At 38.0% G+C, this 25,058-nt stretch overlaps 3 protein-coding genes across 3 annotated transcripts in view; 2 read left to right on the plus strand and 1 right to left on the minus strand.

The window, feature by feature from the left end:
* LOC131394549 (zinc finger protein 709-like) overlaps positions 1–15,042 on the plus strand; it is a 69,764-nt gene extending 54,722 nt beyond the window's left edge. Inside the window, exons 3-5 of the mRNA XM_058525938.1 lie at positions 7,903–8,029; positions 8,236–8,296; positions 8,689–15,042. Coding sequence (XP_058381921.1) covers positions 7,903–8,029; positions 8,236–8,296; positions 8,689–9,850 — 1,350 coding nt within the window. The 3' untranslated portion in view covers positions 9,851–15,042. The remainder of the gene's footprint in view (positions 1–7,902; positions 8,030–8,235; positions 8,297–8,688) is intronic.
* The window catches only part of LOC131394547 (zinc finger protein 14-like), a 181,288-nt gene that overhangs the window by 112,406 nt on the left and 43,824 nt on the right, over positions 1–25,058 (minus strand). The window lies entirely within an intron of this gene.
* LOC131394538 (zinc finger protein 709-like) overlaps positions 1–25,058 on the plus strand; it is a 340,324-nt gene that overhangs the window by 55,534 nt on the left and 259,732 nt on the right. The window lies entirely within an intron of this gene.

Below are 25,058 nucleotides of genomic sequence, written 5' to 3' on the forward strand. Positions count from 1 at the left end.
TTATTTAGAAATGTGTTGTTGAATCTCCACATAATTGGGATTTCCCAAGTATCGTGCTGTCATTGACTTCTAAATGAATGCCTAGGTGGAGTGAGAGAATATTTTGTATGATTCTTGTTTGTTTTTATTTATGTCATAATATTTATAACATTGTGAACTTTAAGTTGTATATTATTGTTTGTCCGTCACCATATAAATGCATCCCTTCACCCCTTGTGCCCACCCCCTAAACCCCCTCCTCCTCATAACCACCAAACTGTTCTCTCTGCCCATATGTTAGTTTATCTTCCACATATAAGTGAAATCGTGGTGTTTGTCTTTCTCTGTCTGGCTTATTTAACTTAACATAATACCCTCCAGGTCCATCCATGTTTCAAATGGGATGATTTTATCTTTTTTTTCTTTTAATTTTTTATTAATGTCATAATAGTTTATAACATTGTGAGATTCCAGTCGCACATTATTTGTCAGTCACCATATAAAAGTGCCCCTTCACCCCTTGTGCCTACCCCCAACTCTCTTCCTCCTGGTAACCACCAAACTGTTCTCTCTGTCCATGTGTTAGTTTATATTCCACATATGAGAGACGTCCTACAGTGTTTGTCTTTCTCTGTCTGGCTTATTTCACTTAACATAGTACCCTCCGGGTCCATCCATGTTATTGCAAATGGGGTGATTTTGTCCTTTTTTATGGCTTAGTATTCCATTGTGTGTGTGTTTGTGTATATATATACATGTATGTATATGTGTGTGTATATATATGGATACACACTACGTTTTCGTTATCCAGTCATCAGTTGAGGGAGACTTAGGTTGCTTTCACTTCTTGGCTATAGTGAATAATGCTGCAATATAGGGGTGTACAAGCCTCTTTGGAGTGTCGATTTCAGGTTCGTTGGATAGATACCTAATAGTGGGATAGCTGGATCATAAGGTATTTCTATTTTTAATATTTGGTGTTTTTGTGAGGAAGATTAGCCGTGAGTTAACATCTGTTGCCAATCCTCCTCTTTTTTGCTGAGGAAGATTGGCCCTGGGCTAACATCCTTACCCATCTTCCTCTACTTTATATGGGACGCCGCCACAGCATGGCTTGACAAGCGGTGCGTCAGTCTGTGCCTGGATCCGAACCTGTGAACCCTGAGCCGCTGCAGCGGAGCACACCCTTAACCGCTGCTATGCCACCGAGCCTGCCCCTCTATTTTTAATATTTTGAGGTATCTCCATACTGTTTTCCAGACATGGTGCACCAGATTGCATTCCCACCAGCAGTGAAAGAGGGTTCTGTTTTCTCCACAACCTCTCCAGCATTTGTTATTTTTTGTCTTGGTGATTATAGCCATTCTAATGGGTTTAAGGTGATATCTTAGTGTTGTTTTGATTTGCTTTTCCCTGATTAGTGATGTTGAACATCTTTTCCTATGCCTATTGGCCATCTGTATATCTTCCTTGGAAACATGTCTCTTCATATATTCTGCCCAGTTTTTCATCAGGTTGTTTTTTTTTTTGTTGCTCAGTTGTGTGAGTTCTTTATATATTATGGAGATTAACCACTTGTCAGATATATGTGTTGCAAATACATTTCTTCCAGCTGGTAGGTTGTCTGTTCATTTTGATTCTGGTTTCATTTGCCTTACAGAAGCTTTTTAGTCTGTTGATGTCCCACTTGTTTATTTTTTCTTTTGTTTCACTTGTCCGTGTAGATATGGAATTCGAAAACATCCCTCTATGACCAATGTCAAAGAGTGTACTGCCTATATTTTCTTCCAGGAATTTTATAGTTTCAGGTCTTACCTTCAAGTCTTCGATGCATTATGAGTCAATTTTTGTATATGGCGAAAGAAGATGGTCTACTTTCATTCTTTCACATGTGGCTTTTCAGTTTCCCCAGCACCATTTATTGAGGAGACTTTCCTTTCTGCATTGTATGTTCTTGGCTCCTTTGTCGAAGATTAACTGGCTATGTATGTGTGGTTTTATTTCTGGACTTTCGGTTCTGTTCCATTGATCTTTGTGTCTGTTTTTGTGCCAGTACCATGCTGTTTTGATTACTATAGCTTTGTAGCATAGTTTAAAATCAGAGATTGTGGTTTCTCCAGCTTTGTTCTTTTTTCTCAGGATTGCTTTGGCTATTCAGGGTCTTTTGTTGCCCCATATGAATTTTGGGATTCTTTGTTCTGTTTCCATGAAAAATGTCATTGGGATTCTTAATGGGATTGCATTGAATCTATAGATTGCTTTAGGTAGTCTGGACATTTTAACTATGTTTATTCTTCCAATCGATGTGCATGGGATATTGTTCCATTTCTTTGTCATTGTTGATTTCTTTCAATAATGTCTTATAGTTTTCATTGTATAGATCTTTCACCTCCTTGGTTATATTTATTCCTAGATATTTTATTCTTTTTGTTGCGATTGTAAATGGAATTGTCTTCTGGAGTTCTCTTTCTGTTAGTTCGTTATTAGAGTATGGAAATGCAACTTATTTTTGTAAGTTGATTTTGTACCCTACCACTTCGCTGTAGTTGCTGATTGTTTCTAATACTTTTCCGATGGATTCTTTAGGGTTTTCTGTATAAAAAAATTATGTTGTCTGCGAACAGCGAGAGTTTCACTTCTTCGTTTCCTATTTGGATTCCTTTTATTCCTTTTTCTTGCCTAATTGTTCTGGCCAAAACCTCCAGTACTATGTTGAATAAGAGTGGTAAGACGGAGCACAGTTGTCTGGTCCCTGTTCTCAGAGGAATGGCTTTCAGTTTTTCCCCACTGAGTATGATGTTGGCTGTGGGTTTGTCATATATGGGCTTTATTATGCTGAGTACTTTCTGTCAATACCCATTTCATTCAGAGTTTTTATCATAAATGGATGTTGGATCTTGTCAAATGCCTTCTCTCCATCTATTGAGATGATCATGTGGTTTTTTATTCCTCGTTTTGTTAATGTGGTGAATCACATTGATTTATTTGTGGATGTTGACACATCCCTGTGTCCCTGGTATAAATCCCACTTGATCATGGTGTATGATCTTTTTAATGTATTGCTCTATTCAGTTTGCCAATATTTTGTTGAGGATTTTTGCATCTATGTTCATCAGGGAGATTGGTCTGTAGTTTTCCTTCTTGGTATTGTCTTTGTCTGGCTTTGGTATCAGGGTGATGTTTGCCTCGTAGACTGTGTTGGGAAGTGTTCCATCTTCCTCTATTTTTTGGAATAGTTTGAGAAGAATAGGTGGTAAATCTTTGAATGTTTGGAAGAATTCTCCTGGACTTTTATTTATTTTTTTCATTATTTTATTTTATTTATTTATTTATTTTTCCCCCCAAAGCCCCAGTAGATAGTTGTATGTCATAGCTGCACATCCTTCTAGTTGCTGTACGTGGGACGCGGCCTCAGCATGGCCGGAGAAGCAGTGCATCGGTGCGCACCCAGGATCCGAACCCGGGCCTCCAGCAGCCGAGCGTGTGCACTTAACCGCTAAGCCACGGGGCCAGCCCTAGACTTTTATTTTTTGGAGGTTTTTGATTACTGTTTCAATCTCATTACTTGTGCTTGGTCTATTCAGATTCTCTATTTCTTCTTGATTCAGTTTTGGGAGGTTGTATGAGTCTAAGAATTTATCCATTTCTTCTAGATTGTCTAGTGTGTTGGCATATATAGCTTTTCATAGTATTATTTTATAATCTTTTGTATTTGTGGAATATCCATTGTAATTTCTCCTTATTCATTTCTAAATTTATTTATTTGAGCCTTCTCTCTTCTTTTCTTGGTGAGTCTGTCTAAGAGTTTGTCAATTTTGTTTATCTTCTCCAAGAACCAGCTCTTTGTTTCATTGATCATTTCTAGTGTTTTTTTTTTGTTGTTTCAATTTCATTTATTTCTACTCTAATTTTTATTATTTCCCTCCTTCTGCTGACTTTGGGTGTTGTTTCTTATTTTTCTAATTCTGTTAGGTGTAGCGTAAGGTTGGTTATTTGGGATTTTTCTTGTTTGTTAAGGTGGGCCTTATGAGTTTCCCTCTCTGGACTGCTTTAGCTGCAACCTATATAAGTAGGTATGGGGTATATTCATTTTCATTTGTCTCCAGATATTTTTTGATTTCTCCCATAATTTCATCAGTGGTCCATTGGTTGTTCACTAGCATGTTCTTTAGTCTCTACTTTTTTGTCACTTTCCCTGGTTTTTCTTGTAGTTGATTTCCAGTTTCATTGCATCATGGTCAGAAAAGATGTTTGTTATGATTTCAATCTTTTTAAATCTATAGAGGCTTGCCTTGTTTCCCAACATATGATCTATCCTTGAGAAAGTTCCATGCATGCTTGAGAAGAATATATATTCTGCTGTATTTGGATGGAGTGCTGTCTGTATATCTGTTTAGTCCATCTCGTCCAGGTTTTCGTTTATGTCCACTGTTTCCTGATTGACGTTCTGTCTGGATGATCTATCCATTGATGTAAGGGGGTGTTAAGATCCCCTATTATTATTGTGTTGCTGTTAATATCTCCTTTTAGGTTTGTTAATAGTTGCTTTATGTGCTTCAGTGTTCCTGTGTTGGATGCATATGTATTTATAAGTGATATGTCTTCTTGATGGAGTGCCTCTTTTATCATTATATATTGCTCCTCTTTGTTTCTCATTACCTGTTTTATCTTGAGGTCTGCTTTGTCTGATATAAGTGTGGCAGTACCAGCTTTAAATTTGTTAAAGTGTGCTTTGTGTCCCAGAATGTGGTTTGTCTTGGTGAATGTTCCATCAACTTGAGAAAAATGTAGATTCTACTCTTATTGTATTCTATAGGCTTTGGTGAAATCCAGTTGTATATTCCATAGATTACAAGGAAATCCAGGATGTATATTCTCTTGTTGAAGTATTCCATAGATTACAATGAAATCCTGTTGTGTCACTGTGCTGTTCAGTTCACCTCTGTCCTTGCTCATTTCCTGCCTACTGGAATTTATATTTTGTGATAAGGCCATGTTAAATCCTACAGCTATGTTAAAGAGTTCATCTGTTTCTCCTTGCATTCTATTAGTTCATGTCTCATGTATTTTGCTCCTCTGTTGTTATGCAGCTACAAATTAAGTATTGCTGTTATTTCTTGGAGAATATTCCCTTACGTCAGTATCTAATGCCGCCCTCTGTCTCTGAATTTTCCTTTGTTTGAATCTGCATTGTTTATAATTTATATACCAGTGGCATCTTTCTTTTGATGCGAGTTGGCGTGGTCTATTTTTCTCCATCCCTTTACCCTTTATCTATCTCTGTTTTATATTTAAAGTGGGTTTCTTGTAGATAACATATAATTTTGTGTTTTGAAATTTGATATTACTGTGTCTTTCACTTGCATCAAGACCATTGATGATTAAAGAGCTTATTAATACAGTTGGATTAATATTTACCAAAACTTTTTCTGCTTTCCATTTTTACCCTCATTGTTTTCTTTTTGTCTTCCACCTTTTTTCTGCCTTGTCTGGCTGAAATTGAGCGTTTACTCTGATTCTGTTTTTCCTTCTGTCATAGCATATCAGTTACAAATTAAAAAAAAATAAATTTTTTAGTGGTTGCCCTTGGGTTTTCTGCACGTTTACAACAAACCCACCTCTGCTACCAAATAGCAATATACCACTTCACTGTTGTGCAAGTACCTCTTAACACACTATTACCAATTTCTCTCTCCCTGTCCCTTGTCACATTGCTATCATTTATTTCACTTGTCCATAAGATTCTCATTACCAAATATATTGTTGCTAATATTATTTTAAATAAAGTGTCATTTATGTTAATTATAAACATTTAAAAGTTATTTTTCTAATCCTCTACCTTCTTCATTTACATACTTTCTGATAATTTTTGAACGTTTCATTCAAAGTAGGTGTACTCATGACAAATTTCCTCAATTTTTGTCTTGGAAAGTCCTTATTTCTCCTTTATTTTTGAAGAAGTAGGCTTGACAGAATTCTAGAAGAGTGCATTTTTGGTTTCATAACTTTAAATATTTCACTCTACTCTGTTCTTGCTTGCGTGGTTTTGAAAAGAAAGCCAATTTAATTCACATCTTTGGTTCTTTGTTCCTAAGATGTGTTTCTTGTCTGGCATTTCTTGATATATTCTCTGTCTTTGACTTTTCTCTAGTTGAAATATGATATCCTTGGGTGTGCACTTTTGTAGTGTGTCATAGTTAGTGTTCTCTGAACTTCCTGGATGTACAGTTTACCAGCTATCATTAATTTTAGGATATTTTGGTGACCATTACTTCCCTTTTCTATTTCTCTTTCTTTTCCTTCTGGTATTCCTATTATGTATTTTAAACTTTCTGTTACAGAGTATTGTCTTAGACTTCATGGATATTGTGTTCAGTCTTTCTTGTTCTTTTTGTCTTTGCATTAGCCTCTGGTGAAATAGATTATTTGCTTAGTGTACAGGTCTTGTTAAGAACAAAATATCTGGTGCGTAGTTCAAAATGCCATCTGCTTTTTCTCTTTCCCAATTTTGTAATATTTTATAATTTTATTTATTTATTTTATTCCCCCAAAGCCCCAGTAGATAGTTGTATGTCATAGCTGCACATGCTTCTAGTTGCTGTATGTGGGACACGGCCTCAGCACGGCCAGAGAAGCGGTGCGTCGGTTTGCACCCGGGATCCGAACTCGGGCTGCCAGCAGCGGAGCGCGTGCAATTAACTGCTAAGCCACGAGGCTGGCCCTCTCTTTCCCAATTTTGGAGACTACAGTTTGCCCTATGACCTCAAGGCTATCATGGATCTAATAACAATTGTTTAAGTTCATTCATTGTCTTCTTTTGAGATCAAGAATGACAGTTTCTAAGTTTCTTAAGTGTGGGATCAGAAGTTGGAAGGGCATCTAGAGTGCATGGTTGGGAAACACCTCCTCTTAAACTTGGAGAATGGAAATTTTATGTTCTGTAGCAAGAAAGCACTGTTAAATCCTTCATTTGTTTTGTAATCATGGGCAAATTTACCATCAAACCTTTGTGGAATTCAGTGCACTCCCTTGCAATCTGTAGCTCTTAACCTGCGCCTCAAGGGCAGCAAGGCTCAAGGTACACTGTTAGTGTTGGAAACAGCTCTGGAAAAAGCTGTTCCTAGTACATTATTATCTCACTATGCATTCTAAAAATTTCTGGGAAGTATTCTTGAGGCACAGGAGTATAGGTATTTCATGGTCTAATTTGTCATGCCTTTTTCCTTGTGTCTGAACTCTTAGTTCTAGATAACTTTCTGGCCCCATCACGTCATACAGAGAGAGAAAAGAGGAACTGAATCTATCATAAATATTACACAAGTTAAAAGCAGTGCTTCACCACAAGAATATATTCAGTCAGCTGCCTCTGATTACTCATAGTGGCCTGGATTACTTTAGGACAATGTGATCAGCTGGGTTTGTTAAAAGTTTGCTTTCTACAGGCCTCTTGAACTCTGTTTGGTGATAGGACTAGACAAAAAAGCTTCCAGTTCTTTATTGTGTTTTTATTTATTGAAACCTCAGGCAGATTTCACTCTGCCTCATGGACAGCTGTAACTGGAGGGTAATAAGGAATAAGATGAAAGCATTTTTCTCAGAGGAAATCATGTTTCATAAAATGATAATTGTTTCATTTGTATAGTATTTTTATCATTTTGCAAAATGCCCTGGACCCTGCCATTATAGAGAAATACAATGTAATGTGATCACAGTAAAATTGTGTAAACAATTTCCATGTGTTACTAATGCAGTGAAATTGATGAGGAAGTCGGTACAGAAAAGCAGTGAGGTTTTGATGATGATAGTGTACAACAAATATTTGGAAATGACAGAAGCACACATAACATTTCAGCAAATGGAGAACAGATCCCCAGTGCTGTCACTCTCATGCATCCAATTCTCCACATATTTGTGATGTTTTAGGACTCAGTGACCATTGAGGATGTGGGTGTGAACTTCACCCCGGAGGAGTGGGCTTTACTGGATCCTTCACAGAAGAAACTCTACAGAGATGTGATGTGGGAAACCTTCAGGAACCTGGCCTCAATAGGTAAGAATGAGTACATTCCTTCCCTTCATCAAGTAGAGAACAGGTGTTTTTTGCTCATTAACATGGTTGCCAGATGTAGAATGTAGAAATGGGTGATATTGGTAAATATTCTAGAAGTGATCATAGCTCATTGTCTTAGTTAGAATCCATAGTTTTTTCTGTAATTTCTAATACTTGGAAATCAACTTTCTGGGTCTGCATTTCAGAAACGACATGGGAAGATGATGATATTGAAGTTAAGTACACAAACCAGGGGAGAAAATTAAGGTGAGTCGCACTCTGAATAGAAAGCATTGTCTCACGTTAGAATACCGACATGTTAAGAAATTTTAAAAGGAAGCAAACAAAACAAATAACCTTTCCTTCAAATTTAGCTATTCCAGAAAATTTTCACCAGATGGACTTTTTGAAATGTAATGTAGATATTCAGTTTTTACAAAATGATTCACTTGGAAAGTAAGAATAAACCCTATGTATTAATATCACTGTTTGGATAACAGCAAGCATGAAGTCCTCCTTCAGAGCATTCAGTATATTTAATTTCCAAAAATGCAGACAAGACCGAAAAGCAAAACTTTTCCTGTAAATCATAATAAATGTAATAAATGTAAAATCATTAATAAAGAAATCATTAATAATGTATTTCTCATTTTTTGCAGAAATCATATGGTACAGAGACTCTATAAAAGTGAAGAGGGTAGTCTGTGTCAAGAAAACATCAACCTAAATCCAAATCTCAGTCTTAACAAGAAAACTAAAGGTGCTAAACCATGTGAATGCAGTGCATGTGGAATGGTCTTCATTCATCATTCATCCCTTAAAAGGCGCATTAGATGTCACACTGAACACAAACTATCTGACGATCAAAAATATGGAGAGGAGCCATATAAATGTACAGTCTGTGGAAAAGTCTTCCCTTTTCATAGGTCTCTTCAAATACATGAAAGAACTCATACTGGAGAGAAAATCTATGAATGTAAAACATGCAGTAAAGCATTCACTTCATCCAGGTCTCTTCGAATACATGGAAGAACTCACACTGGAGAGAAAGCTTATGAATGTAAAAAATGCAGAAAAAAGTTCACTTCTTCCAGTTCTCTTCGAGGCCATGAAAGAATTCATACTGGCGAGAAACCCTTTGAGTGTAAAATATGTGGTAAAGCCTTTAGGGTTTCAAGAAGTCTTCAACTACATGAAAGAAGTCACACTGGAGAAAAACCCTATGAATGTAAAAAATGCAGTAAAGCATTCGTTTATCCTAGTTCTCTTCTAAAGCATGAAAGAAATCACACTGGAGAGAAACCCTATGAATGTAAAAAATGCAGTAAAGCATTTACTTCTTCCTGTTCTCTTCAAATACATGAAAGAATTCATACTGGAGAGAAACCCTATGAATGTAAAACATGCAGTAAAGCATTCGCTTCCTCGAGTTATCTTCAAAAACATGAAAGAAGTCATAGTGGAGTGAAACCCTATGAGTGTAAAAAGTGCAGTAAAGCATTCATTTTTCCATGTTTCCTTCGAGTACATGAAAAAATTCATACTGGAGAGAAACCGCATGAATGTAAAAAATGCCATAAAGCATTCACTTCTCATGGTTATCTTCAACAACATGAAAGAATTCATACTGGAGTGAAACCATATGAATGTAAAAAATGCTGTAAAGCATTTGTTTTTCAATGTTCTCTTCGAGTACACGAAAGAATTCATGCTGGAGATGCACCTTATAAATGTAAGAAATGTGGGAAAGCCTTCATTTTTCCTAGTGTTCTTCGAATACATGAAAGAACTCATTCTAGAGAGGAAGTTTATGCATGTTAAAAAAAAAACTCATCAATGCATTCATTTCTCTCAGTTTACTTCAAAAATGTCAAAGAATTCATACTGGAAAGAAACCTTTGTAAATTATGTGGTAAAGCCTTCAGGTTCTAAGTAGTGTTCAAGTACATAAAAGAGCCCATGCTGGAGAGAAACTATGAATGTAAAAAATGCAGTAAAGCATTCACTTGTGGTTATCTTTGAACACGTGCAATAATTCATACTGGACAGAAACCCTATGCATGAAAGGAATGTGTGAAAGCCTTTATGATTCCCTCAAGCCTTTGCTCACAGCTGATCTTGCACACCATAGATGGACATTACTGGTATAAGCAATGTGAGAAAGTATTCCTTTCCTCCAATTCATTTTTAATATGTGAAACGAGTCACACAGGAAATAAAAATCTTTGAATGTAAGGAATGTGGGAAAGCCTTTATAAATGTCTCAAGCCTTCAGTCACTGATGGTCTTTTGCACTGGATATGGACCTTATAAATGTAAAGAGTGTGGGATAGCCTTCACTTCTCCGTTTTCTTCAAACACATGAAAGAACTCATACTGGAGACAAACCTTATGAACGGAAGGAATGTGAGAAAGCATTCACTTATCACATATCACTTCAAAGCAATGAGAGAAGTCACACTGTAGAGAAACCCTATGAATGTCAGTAAAATTAGAAAGCCTTTATTTCTCATGAAAACCTTTGAGGATGTGCAAGAATGCACACTAGATGAAAAACCTCATAAATATAACGAACGCGGAAAAGCCTTTTATCATCCAGTTCTTTCTGAAAGTATGAAGGACTCATTTAATAGAAATCTCTTGAATGTAAATAGCATGGAAAAGACTTCAATTTGCCCACCTTCTACTGTGTGAAACTGTCACCAGAAAGAAATATAAATGTAAGTAATACCAGAAAGCTTATTGGAAATTAGTGTATAATATTCTAGAAAACTTTCACATGAAAGAGTTGTTATGAAAGTTGTAAATATTTTATGTTTACCAAGCCTTTTTCTTGAAGTGCAACATTGGATTGTAGATTTCTAATCATTACTGTCAGAGATGAATATTGAGGTGAGATAATTTTGCAATTCATCCTTTATCAATAGTATATAAGCTTAATAGGTAGTGTGTTTTTTCCTTAAATCAGTTAATAATTTTTTCTTTTTAATGTTTTAATTGTTCTGTGCTAAGGGGCCGTTAAAAATGACACTGTATGTTTTTTAGGATTTTCTTAGTGGCCCTGTCTTATAGTTCCTGCATATGCCGAATCTGTTGTATGTTTTGTATCTTTCTTAGAGTATTCTCTTTTTCAGGGGTGGTACATATAGGAGCCTATTTCCATTTTTGTACTGTTAAACAATTGGACTAAATTTTTGTTCACGGCAAGGTTACCAAAGAGTATCCTTTCCTGTGAATTCTTATTGTCATATTTGGGCTTTTGCTCTTTTTCCCTCCTTCTGACTGGTATTTGTTGAATCAACTTTGAATTAACTAGAGGCCTGTGTTAGGGCCACAAAATCTTGAGCTGAACATATCACCCCTGTATTGCATTATGTCAATTAGGGTAATATTAAGAACTAGGTCTTTAAGAATCTCTCCTCTTTTTCGTTCCATATTGGAATTCACCTATAGCCTCACTTGCATAAGATTTGGAAGGCAGAAGCAAACAAATCATTAGGCAGATTTGGGGGCCACTATACAGGGAGACAGTTATGTAAGAGCTTTGAGGACACCGTCTTCCAGCCCATTTTCTGGATTCTTTGCCTGTCTGGTCAAGTGTATGTTGAAAACCACTACCATTTGATTTCCATTTCCTTAGAAGTGTATTTTCCACTGATGTTTTCACAAGTTTCACATCAAAGATACCTTAAGAGTTAGGATTCTTCTGTAAGGCCTCTTGTGTCCACCAGGAAAGTAATTCAGATATTTGTGGTTAGGAGTATTCTCTGATTCTCTTCTTTTCTAGATGATATCTGTATATTATGTAATTTGTATGGTGAACACCTTATGCTGTTAATAGTGCTAGTGAGCATGTTTTGCTGCTTCACCATTACATCTACAATGGGGCATAAAAAGCAGGACATGGCAGTTTGTTTCTCTGCTGCATTGTGCAGTGGCTACCTTGACCCAGTTCTTCCGTGTGAGAACAATCACTTTTCTCATGTCAGGAAGACTGTGTGTTTCCTGTTACTTGTGGCTGAATGTGTTCCCTTGATTTGTGTTTAGTAATGTTTGATTGTATGTCATTAAAACTACGTGGATTTCCTTGAGAAATGAACACCTCTGTAGTTGTTTCATTGACATATTTTATCAACTGTTTTAAGCTGTTGCATGCTAATAAACATTGTGATTTTCATTTCCTCAAAATATATATATATATTTTTTTGTTTTGTGAGGGAGATCAGCCCTGAGCTAACATCCATGCTAATCCTCCTCTTGTTGCTGAGGAAGACCAGCTCTGAGCTAACATCTATTGCCAATCCTCCTCCTTTTTTTTTCCCCCAAAGCCCCGGTAGATAGTTGTATGTCATAGTTGCACATCCTTCTAGTTGCTGTATGTGGGACTCAGCCTCAGCATGGCCGGAAAAGCAGTGCATCGGTGCGCGCCCAGGATCCGAACTCCGCCAGTAGTGGAGCGTGGGCACTTAACCACTAAGCCACAGGGCTGGCCCCTAAGTCATATTTTTTTGAGGCTTTTTCGTCTTAGTTATGTCCCTTGTGTTTTTCATATGGCTTTTAAATTAATCTTCAAAACATTCATTTAAATCAGATGGTCATTATTCAGTCAGCAAACCTCAGGAGTGAACTTTAATAAAGACACTCACCTCATCTTTGTTATTGGAGTCTCGGTCAGCTTTAGATATCTGCTCATCCTGCCTAGTCCGCACTGGTAAAGTTAGGAAGGTTCACATGCCACTATGTTGTGTGTCAGTGGAAAGGAAGGTGAAATCTTTAAAACCTGCAGACTCTACCCCACAGTCCTTAAATGGCCAACCATTGTCCTTTGCGCAAGCCACCTCAACCTGCTTATACTTGCCGTCCTCTCCTTAGAAAGTACCTGTGAGTAATAAACATATTTCTAGTCAGTAGATGCATGTAGCAACATCAGTCTTGCCATCCAATTACCTTTGAAGTAAGGTGTCAATCCTGCCCCCCAAATGGCAATGATAGAGCAGAATGCAACCCATGAAAAATATTTGGGGTGATGCATGCACTTAGTGTAGGGAATTTTTATAAGATGAGGAAAGGAACTCCAAATGCAGATTCCTGTGTGATAATGTTTTTAGGTGTGTTGATCACCAAAGAGAACCTCTGAAACCACACACATGGATCTAGCTGTAGAATCAATAAGTGAAAATGCAGAGTCTCACAAAAGAAAATGCAGAGCAACAAACACGAATGGATGTTTTCTGTTCTGATATGTAAAGAGCTCTGTGTGATCACTCTCATCTTGACAAGGAAAATACTAAACACTCTGAAAAGGAACACCTCTTCTTAGATCCATGGGAAATTTGAGGTTACATGGCAAACAATGCCCTGAAAATGAGAGACAGGTGAATATAGAGAATTACCATGTACCAGGAAGAGACATGAATGTAGCCAGGAACTTTCTAGGAATACATAAACTGTTGTAGATGGATTGTTGGAGAGACAGTATAGATTATCTTATGTGTTAAAAACTCTAGCAGGGGCCAGTCTGATGGCCCCCCAAATTCATGAATGTTTCCTTCAACAACCCAATGTCATACTCATAGTGAAGATCAGAAAAAGTTGCCTTCTGCTTCATGTAGAAAATGGGGGAAGACATTTTCATATACACAAAAAAGCATTTTATTGTCTGTAAGGTAGACCACCCCTCAAAGGAAACGAATGTGCCAAAGTCCTTCCTGATTGGGCAAAGTGCAGATAGACACCTGCAGTCACTTCAGGTTCCTCTCTCACAAAAGTGGAGGGAATGTAAATGCTGAGAACTTGTTCTGAAGTTTGTAGTCCAGGGATTCTTTACCACCAAAACATTGCAGGTTTTATCAAGACAGAAGAGGACATTTTCCCTTTCAAATACCTAAGACTGTATCAGCAGGGCCCCAGGATAAAAACAGTGGATTAAAACAGACACCTGCAACACAGAGACGCTACTTAAGAATGAGTTTCTAGGGAAACCCAAACCCACCAGGCAAATAAGTACAAGGTCGCTACAGACCATGAAGCCCCTGACACCTCCAGCTGCAGCAAACATTAAACATAGTCTGACCCCCATTCAAGAGATGATAACACTTCACACTAAAGGCCTATTTATCTCAAATCTTTTATTGTGAAAATTCACAAATATGTGGAAATTAACTAACACGCTTGGACACACCACTGAGTCAAAAACAAAATCAAAAAGGAATTCACTATATTTCTGCCAAAGCAAGGAAAAGGAAATTTAAAAAATATCTGAAGGGCCAGCGCAGTTGCGTAGTTGTTAAGTTCACATGCTCTGCTTTGGCGGCCCAAGGATTGTGGGTTTGGATTTTAGGCATGGACCTACACACTGCTCATCAAGCCATGCTGTGGAGGTGCCCTACATACAAAATAAAGGAAGATTGGCACGGATGTTAGCTCAGGGACAATCTTTGTCAAGCAAAAAGAGGAAGATTGGTGACAGATATTAGCTCGGCCAGTCTTCCTCGCAAAAAAAAACAAAATCAGAAGAAAAACAAAAATAAAAAGGCAACTTAGGAAAACTTATGAGATGCAGCATAAGGGAAGTTCATAGTGAAAAACACCTATGTTATATGAAACAGATCAAATTAACAACCTAAATTTACACCTGAAGGAACTAGAAAAGGAACAACAAAGTACATGCAAAGTTAGCTAAAGTTAGGGAATAATAAATATTAAAGCAGAAATAGAGATTAGAAAAACAATAGTTTCAATGTTTAAAACAGTAAAATCAAGAGGCCCTTTGGTAGACCAACAATGATGAGAGAACACTGATACGTAAAATCAGAAATGAAAGGAGCACATATTACAACAGATGTCTCAAAAAGATCGAAAGGGACTATTATGACCATTTATATGCAAATTGTATAACTTAGAAGAAATGGATAAATTCCTAGAAACATGCAACCTACCAACAAAGAATTAAACATTAGAAAACCTGAAAATACCAATACTAAGCAAAAACCAATTCAAAGAATACCAATCCTTTTTTTGTCTTGTGGAAGATTGGCCCTGAGCTAACATCTGTTGCCAATCTTCCTTCTTTTTTCCTTTTTCCTCCCCAAAGCCCCAGTAAATAGTTGTATGTCATATTTATACATCCTTCTATTTGCCCTATGTGGGACACCGCCTCGGCATGGCTGGATGAGCAATGCATAGGTCCACGCCCAGGATCTGAATCAGCAAACCCCTGCCGAAGCAAAGCACGTGACCTTAACAGCTATGCCACCGGGCTGGCCTCCCAATCCTTCTTAAACTCTTCCAAAGACTTGAAGTAGAAGAAATACTTCCAAAATCCTTTTGTGAGGCCAGCATCTGCCTGATATCAAAGCCAGACATAGACACTAGAAGAAAAGAAAACTGAAAGCCAATGTCTGTCACAACTTGGCTTGATCGGAGTGCAGATATTAGTTCAAACACTCTACCAGATGTTTCTCTGTAAGGTTTTTTTTCAAGAGATTACCATTTCAATGAGTTGAGTTTAATTCAGCCCCCCCAATGTGGATGTGCCTCATCCAATCATTTCTAGTTATTTTTTTATTTTTATTTTTTGGTGAGGAAGATTGGCCGTGAGCTAACGTCTGTGCCAATCTTGCTCTACTTTGTATATCGGATGCCACCATAGCATGGCTTGATGAGCGGTATGTAGGTCCTCGGCCAGGATCCCAACCCATGAACCCTGGGCCACCAAAGAGGAGCATGGGAACTCAACCACTATGCCACCAGGCAGCCCTCACTTCTAGTTCTTAATGGAACACGGATTGACATTCCCTGAACAGGACAAAATTCTGCCAGTAAATTGCATTTGTACTTGAACTACAATTTTTCCCCTGGGTTCCTGCTTGTTCACATAGACTACAGATTTTTTACTTAACCAAGTATTTATATTCACGTGATGCACTTCCTTAAAACAAGAAAAGAAAATATATATATATATATCTGTATAAACACACATGCGCTTACATATACACCATGTGGGTTCATTTTTCCTGGAGAACCCTGACCAACACCATGTTTTATTTTCAATATTTTATAAATTGAATGTGTGGTGCATTTTAAATGGGAAGCCATTTTGTTTGTGTGATTCTCTAAACAATTTTTATGAAGTGTTCAAACAATTTTGCAAACAATAAAAATAAATTTTCTGTTCACATTTAAATTACAAGTGATAATAGAGCTTCTTCCACCTTATTTCAAACTGGTGAGTATTGAGTGGAATGGGCTCCGTACTAAAATTTATTAGGGTGGCATAACGGTGAGAGGAGCTCTGCTGACCGCCTCCCCAATAAAACTGGTGAAAATTATTTTAATAAACATTTAAAGCCACTGGAAATGGTCCTAAAGGCAAACAGGAAATGATGAACATTTATTCAAAAACATCTATGAAGTTTTGTAAGAAACATGAGAGGCTGTGATATTGGAACCAAGAGCACTGCCTCCCCAGGTCCTCCCAGCTCACATTGTTGACCCCACTCCAGACTCCTGCAGTCTAGAACACATGGCCCTTTGTCACCCCAATTCCCATTAACAGGGCTATCTTCTGAGAGGAACAGGAGATCAGCATTTCAAACCTTGTGCCCAGCTGCCTGTTACTGAGGGTAAATAAGTGCTGGGTGAGGGTGCCTGAAAAGTGGCGACACTATTGTTTCAATTCCTACACATGGAACTGAGGTGATGCTTTTGGGGTGGTGTGCTGACAGTACTTGGACACTGTTTCGCCTTGTTCCATCTAATCAGGTGGGTGTAACAAAAGTAGGTTTGAGTGGCCAGGAGACACAATTAAAAGGCCCTCTGGCTGCTATCTTTTTACTGCACTGAGCCCTCAGGTCCTAAACTAGGATTGTTACTCAGAGAAGCTTCCCATTTCCCCACAAAGAGCTCCAGGTTCCTGAGAGATTTTGCCTGAACAAGGGGGTGAAGTGAGCCATAGAACACAAAGCTCTTAATCACTTTCCAAAGAATTAACTTAGTTGGCACCAGATCATTGGAAAATGTTCACTTAATGCAATAGAAAGCTATAAAGGAGGAATAGAGAAACTAAAAAGAACATGAGAATTCTAGAAAACAATATTAATGTCAGATGTAATTATGTCAGTAGTACTAAATGTGAATGGATTACATCCAAACAGGAGAAAGATTGTAACCTCAGATTAAAAAATAAATCATGATTGAAATATTTGTTTTATACAGGAAGCACACTTTAGATTCAAAGATACGAATAGATTGAAGGTAAAAGCACAGGAAAGATACATCTGTACAAAGCACCCACAAGATAGCTGGAGAGATAATACAAATACCCAGCCAAATAGACTTGAAAACAACATCACTAGAGATATTGAGGAGCATTATATCATGCTGAATGGGTGAAAGTTTATGGGTTGCATCTCACACACAACATAGAAAATGATTTATGGCCATCAATACCAACGCTAGCAAGAGAGAAGTCTCTAATCAATAATCTAAACATCACCGAAAGAGGTTTCAAATGATGAGGTATCAAACCCATAGCAAGTAGAAAAGGAGCTAATAAAGCAGATATTGATGAAATGAGAAAGAGAAGAACCACAGAGAATATCAGTGAAACCAGAAGTGGGTTCTATGGAAGGTTTAACAACATTGACAAATCTTCACTTTGATCTAGAGAAAAGGAAGGAAGATTCAAATTAATAGATCAAGAAAAGGGGCATATTACTACTGACGTTACAGAAATCAAAAGGATTATAAAAGATTTCAATGAACAATAAATCAGGTAACAGATGAAATGGATAAATTACTTGAAAGACACAAACTACTAAAATTACCTCAAGAATAAATGGAAAATCTGAATTGAAGTATAATAAGTGGAGTAGTTAAATCAGTAAACAACCCTCTAAGTAAACCTCAGCACAGATGTCTTCAACTCAGAATTTTTCAAAGCACTCAAAGGTTTATTACAGATTCTCCACATACTTTTCTAAATAATAGAATGGAGACCACATTTAGTACTCATTTTGTGAAGCCAGTACTACTCTGATACCAAAACCAAGTTTATTGTCAAAAAACTCCACAATTATTTCTTTTATGAATGTGAGTGCAAAGGCCTCAACAAATATAGTAAGCCCAATCCAGAGACATATGAACAGGATTATAAAGTGACCAGGTGGGTTTATTCCAGGGATGAAAGGTTGTCTTAAGATCTCAGAATCCGTTCATGTAATAAAGGATATCTATAGAGTAAAAATAAAAAATGGCAAGATCATTTCAATAGACTCAAGGAAAATAGCTGACAAAATCAGTACCCTTTGATGATTAAAACACTCAGCATACCGGGTATAGAAGGGAATATCCTCACTTCATAATGAGCATCTGTGGAAAACCCAAGCTAATATTATATTTAATGGTGAAAGACTGGAATGCTTTCTCCTGAAGATAAAGAACCAAAGAAAGATGTCTGCTCTTGCCACTTCTATTCTAGAATGTACTGGAGATTTTCGCCAGAACCAATAGGCAAGAAAAGGAAATAATATGAATGCAAATTGCTTTGGAAGGTTTAAACTCTGCTTGCAGATGAGGTATCTTGTGTAGAGATTCAGAACAAGTCACCTCAAAATATGGCACATTGGCATAGTGATTATTTTGGATTAAAGGTACTTGAGAAACAGCTGTTGCAAGAAAGACACTCTGGCCGTCCTTTGTCCCCATGAAAACAAAAGATGAATTTCCAATGTGAATTGTACCCTCCTTAAACCAGAAGGGTTTAAGGCAACCTTATCACTTAGAGACAGGGAATTTAGGGCTGAGAAGGCTGTATAAACAAACCTTACTCTTTCTTCACCATTTACTACCCCTAGCTCAAACCCCTCTGAATTGTCCCTTCTTCCCAAATTTGTTTCTTTGCCTAAAACACATGAAATATTCTTGCTCTGGTCAGTTCTTTGAGTCTCATATATTTTATGGGGCACATCTACATAAGTAATTAAATTTATTCTGTTAATCTGTTTTATGTCACTTTAATTATTAGACTACCTAAAGAACCTAGAAGGGAAGAAGGGGACATTTTTCTGCGTCTACACTTGCATATAGAAAACTAGGAAGTCCACCAAAAATGCTATTGGAACTGATGACTGAATTGTGCAATGTTGTAGGATATGAGATCCAAATATAAAAATCAGTTGTGTTCTATATACTTGCAATAACCAATCTGATAATGAAATTAAGAAAATAAATACATTTACAATAGCATCTAAAGGAATAAGATACTTAGGAATAAATTTAACACAAAAAGTACAGAACAAATACTATAAAAACTACCAACATTATGAAAAGAAATTACGAAAGGTACAAATAAATTGGAAAATATCACAATTTCATGGATCAGATGAGTTACTGCTGAAATGCCACTGCTCCCCAAAATGATCTAGCGTCCACTCAATACTTATTGTAATCCCAGCTGATTTCCTTAGAGCAATTGTCAAGGTGCTTCATAAATTTGTATGGTATTGCAGTCAATCAGAATAGCCAAACCATTCCTGAAAAAGAAAAACAAATTGCTTGGACAAAGATTTCCTGATTTCAAAACTTTGTACTAAGCAATGGTCATCAAGATAGTGTGGCACTGACACAAGGTTAGAGAAACAGCTCTGTGGAATAGACTGAGATTTGCGAATTAAACCCACACATCTATGGTCAACTGATTTTTTTGAAAAGTGTGAGTATGGGGAAAGAATATTCTTTCCATAGATTGATGCTGGGCCAAGTGAATAGCCATATGAAAAGAGTGTACAGTTATATGACAACATGAACATTCAATTAATAAGAATCAAAAACATAAACCTAAGAGTAAAACTATAACACTCTTTGATACAATATGGGAAAAAATTCCTGACCTTGATTTTGGCAAAGAATTGTTAGATATGACAATAAGAGGAAAAACAAAGAAAGAAAAAAAAAAGCAATTTAATGACTTGTGCTTCAAACGACACCATCAAGTAACTGAAAACACCCTTTGGAACAGTTGTACCGTATGAAATCATGTTCATGGTACCAGAAACAACATGGTAGCTCCTCCAAAAATTAGGAGCTGAGTTACCATCTGATCTAGCAATTCTACTTCTGGCTAAAGACCCAAAAGAATTGAAAGCAGAGACTCAAACACATACATGTCCACTCATGTTCATATTAGCATTATCCACAATAGCCAAAAGGTGGAAGTAATGCCAGCGTCCTTCATCAGTTGAATGGATCAAATTGTGCCAGTGGCTTTTAATATCTCCACCATCCTGACAGTGCCCATGATTTTCCCTAAAGGCTAATGCCTCGGCATCCCGGGGGCAATTTTGAAGAGAAAAACAACTATTTTGAATTACTGCCTAGGAGTTTTAGAGTATGACAACTGTGCTCACACCCAACATAGGGGGATTTAGATAAGGACTTGAGCTTAGATTTTCTACCATAAGTCCCCACTTTGCTTTTCCCAGGGCACCTTTTGAAATAACCATTCTGAGTTGAGAGGATTATTAAGGAATTCAGTGAGAAATTATATGGAAATAAATTAGGTAACTTAGATAAAATGGATAAATTCTTCAAAAGACACAAAGTAGTGAAACTAACTCAAGAATAAATGGAAAATCTGAATAGAAGTATAATAAGTGAAGTAGTTAAATCAGTAAATGAAAAACCCTCTAAGTCTAGGCCCAGACGGCTTCAACTTGGAATTTTCCAAAACACTCAAAGAAGGTTTATTACAGAGTCTTCACTCGCTTTTCTAAATAATAGAATGGAGAAAACACTTCACACTGATTTTGTGAAGGCAGTACTACTGTGATACCAAAACCAAGTGTGTTGCCAAAAAAACTAACCCCCTATTTCTTTTGTGAATATGAATGCAAAAAATCACAATGGATATTAGCAAGCCCGATCCAGCAACATATAAAAAGAATTATACACGGTGACCAAGTGAGTTTATTGCAAGGATGAAAGATTAAGGTTTCAAAATCCATTAATATAATAAAGGATATCAATAGAGTAAAAATCAAAAATGGCCAGATCATTTCAATAGACTCAATGAAAATAATAGACAAAAATCAGTACCCTTTCATGATTAATACACTCAGCATACCAGGTATAGAAAGGAATTTCCTTACTTCCTAATGAGCATGTTGGAAAACCCACAGCTAATATTACAGTTAATAGTGAAAGGCTGGAATGCTTTCCCCTGAGGATAAGGAACCAAAAAACGATGTCTGCTCTTGCCACTTCTCTTCTGGAATGTAATGGACATTTTATCCAGAACCATTTGGCAGGAAAAGAAAAGAAAAAATGCTTGCAGATTCATTGGGAATATTTAAAACTCTCTCTATGTCCAAATGAGGTATCTTGTGTAGGGGTTTAGAATATGTCACCTCAGAATGTGGCACATTGGCATATTGATTATTATGAGTTAAAGGTGCTTGAGAAACAGCCATTGCAAGAAAGACACTCTGGCCCTCCTTTGTCCCCCTGAAGGCAGGAGATGAATTTCCCACGTGAACAGTATTCTCCTGGGACCAGGAGGGCAGAAGGCAACCTTATAATCAGAGAAGGGAATTTAGGGCTGAGAAGGCTATATAAACAAATCTTGGTTTTTCTTCACCATTTACTACTCCCAGCCCAAATCCCTCTGCCTTGTCAGTTCTTCCATAATTAAAATAGCCACTGAGAGTTGAGCCCGTGAAAAGTTAGTGACCTCCACCCCAACCACGTTATAAGTAGTGGGTGCTTGTTACCCTGCTCTCTATGTTCTGCTGGCTCCTGACACGTGACAGAAGAGTGCCCTTCCCCCAGCTCATTGTGCCCTCAGCCCCATTTCTACAATCTGTAAGTAACAAATCTTGTGTATTTTCTTCATGTGTGTGGGTGTATTGTGTAGGGTCTTCAATCAAATTCCACGTGGTTTTCATTTCCTGGAAGTGGAGCTCAGATGCTGAGGGAAGAACCTACTGACCCCATTTGGGTGGCTTGTGCCTCCACGTTCAGCAGGTCATAATCTGCCTACACTGAGTTTAATATATCAGCTCCTGCTTCTCAACACAGCATACTATTAAAGTGTACAATTCAATGGTTCAGTATATTCACAGGTAAAGTGAAGGTATATATTTGATGAAAAAGTCGTACCTTTTGAGCCAACTTTTGTAAATTTGTCTGAATTTGTCCACAAGTACCAATATAGCTGGAGCAGGTGGTGCCCTTTACAGCACATACTCTTCCTTCCTTGACCAATAAGAAATCTAAAGCTAAACGGTTATGCAAAACCATCTGCACTACAGAATCCTGTTCCTGTTGCATTAATTCCAGCTTTGATGTAATAGCCCGGTGTGTTCAGCCAGGTGGCTGACACGCTGGTGTTTGCCTTAATAATACGTTCTTGTGAGCCCAGTGCGGCTGCACCTAGCCCTGTCCGGGTGAGGGATAGTAGCAGACCTACTCCCAACATAATGGGGATGAATGCCGCATGCTTTTTATGTGAGGTGGTAGAAAGATGAACTAGGGGTCCTGTTTAGTATTTTTTAAGAGTAGTCCCAGGCGACTGTCAAAAGTTCAGAAATAACAGAAGTAAAACCAATGAATCACTGAAGTATAGTAATAAATGTTTATTGTGCACACATCAAAGACGAGCTTACACACTGGGAGCACTCAAACCAAAACGTGGGAGGAGGCTCGGGTACATTGCTGTAAAGCAGCTTATAGAGAGAGAAAGGGGGGCCTGTTTATTCTTCCCAGGGATTGGTTGTAATATCAGAATTTTCTTGAATGGTAAGGAATTGGTCAGTGGTTATCTGATATCAACCTTGGGAAACAGTTTAAGTTTTGCTTATGATTTGCAGAGTCACGAGCGTGAAACGACCCGGGTCATGTTAGGTTTTGAAAATGAGCTAAATTAAGCTTTGCTTGTTTGACTAAACTGGTTTTGTCTGCTCGGGTAATTTTCAAGGTTAGTTTCTGTTTTTAATTTTAACAAAATGAAAGTAAATTGGTATGAACAGACAGGACTCCTGAGTGGCCAGTGAGGAGGCAAATGTGTGGAGGTTGAGGGAGAAGTGTACATATGGAGAACCACGTATGTGTGTCGGTCCCAGGGCATTGGACCCCCAGTGGACACCAACTGCTTGATCAAGGATGAAGTAAATGGGAGTTCACCCCAGATGGCTGGGCCTCGAGACCCGAGACCGTGGTGATTGTGCTCCTAGGGAGGAGGTGTACGTCATATTCATCCATGTGGTGTTGGTCCTGGGCAGATATGGGAGATTATAAAGGGCCTGTTGGGGCTCTTGTCAGGTGCCACATACTGTTTTGCAAAGTGACCTGCTGGCTGCAGTTGAGAACTGTATAGAGCAGCTGGGCAAGCCACAGGGATGCAGGGGGTGCCTTTTTTTGGGCAAATGGGAGAGGGTCAATATGTCATCTGCGTGGGCCACTACCTTTGGAAAAAGCCTTTGTTGTGCCTGGTAACATGCCAAGCAGTTACAGTCGCCCCCAAATGATCTCAGATTTCTGCCATTGTATGAAAATATGTAGCGTATTGGGGGGCTTGAATGGGAGGACTGTGGAACCTTGAGTTGTGACCATAGGACAGGGTCCTTTTGGGTGGTGTAGAGAGGTGACCCTCCAGCTCTGGTTCTGGAGGGGTTAGGGAGGATGCTGTGGTGGTGGTAGCATCTGAAGCCGGGGAGGGGTTCAGACATTAAGTTCACTAACCCCCAGTAGGACTCGTAATGTGGACCAATGTATAGGGTATGGTAAAGACAAGCCACTAAGTGAAGTGTTTAAAGGGGCCCCTGTGAGATTGTGAGACTCAACATATATCTTGGCCTTTCGAAGCTCAAATGTGCAGAGGAGGGCAGCTTGGCAGGCAGAGTACTGCCTCACCCTTGAGCAGCAAGCATTGTAATAAGCAGGAGGGCCTTGGGGTAAACATACAGTTAATTCTGCAAAATGCCACTCATTGGGGTCATCAGCAGGGAATTAGATAAACAAGCATTCAGTTCAGAAACTAAGTTCTGGAGAGTGTTCGCCATCATCAGCCACCATGTCTTCCTTGGTGTCATCTCTGCTGTGGTGGAAAGTTGCTTACGCAGCATTCAGGGTGGAGTTGTGTCCCACCATGTCATGTGCTGGGGACTGTCATCTCCAGCATTGTTGCAGATAAAGGGAGCCAACCCAGAGGATGGTACCTCTCCGCATAGCCACCCATGATGGAAACTGAGGGGCCAAGCGACCTAACCGGGTGCTATAGATTTGGGATGCCCTGATTAAGGTTTGCTTGCACCATCAGGTGCTTAGGCATGTGAGTTTTCCAGGTTAATCAACAATCCATCACCTCACAGTGTTATCTTTTGTGTTTCTGTGTGTGTGTGTGTGTGTTAAGAATGCTACTCTCAATAAATTGCACATATACAGTATGTGTATAACAAATGATTATGTTGTAATTTTTAAATAAATTTTATTGGTCAATTCAATAAAGCCAGAGGGGAAATTGTTGCCAAATGCATCCCAAATTTACACAATGATTTATTGTTTTTCATTGTTTTTCTTATATCCATGAAAATAGGAATTCAGTTACCTTAGGGATATTATCCCATCACTGTAGAGTGTCTTCTGGGATGGATCCAGAAGAGCTCACTCTTCCGTGGTGAACTTCACAGTCCCATCCTCAAACGCCACTTTGTGTATATAGGAGGATGGGTAAGATGGACAAGCACTGGGGATTTATATTCAATTCATAAGAGGTTCACATTTGACTCTGTGGTCTCCCAACATTTATTCTATGACTTGGTCATCAGAAGTATTACTCTGGCCACACTCACGTCTTCATAAATTTAAAAGCATCATGAAAACATGGACTCTATCGGTACGTTTTCATTGTGATCACTTCAAGTTTTCATTGCTCTCTAATGTCAGGGTACAGAACACCTCAGAGAAATGTTATACAAATGAAGGAAATGCTTCTATTTTAAGCACATCAATTCCTTATGAGAAGATTCTTTCA

Source organism: Diceros bicornis, chromosome 30, assembly GCF_020826845.1.
Source record: "Diceros bicornis minor isolate mBicDic1 chromosome 30, mDicBic1.mat.cur, whole genome shotgun sequence".
Lineage (NCBI taxonomy): Eukaryota > Metazoa > Chordata > Mammalia > Perissodactyla > Rhinocerotidae > Diceros > Diceros bicornis.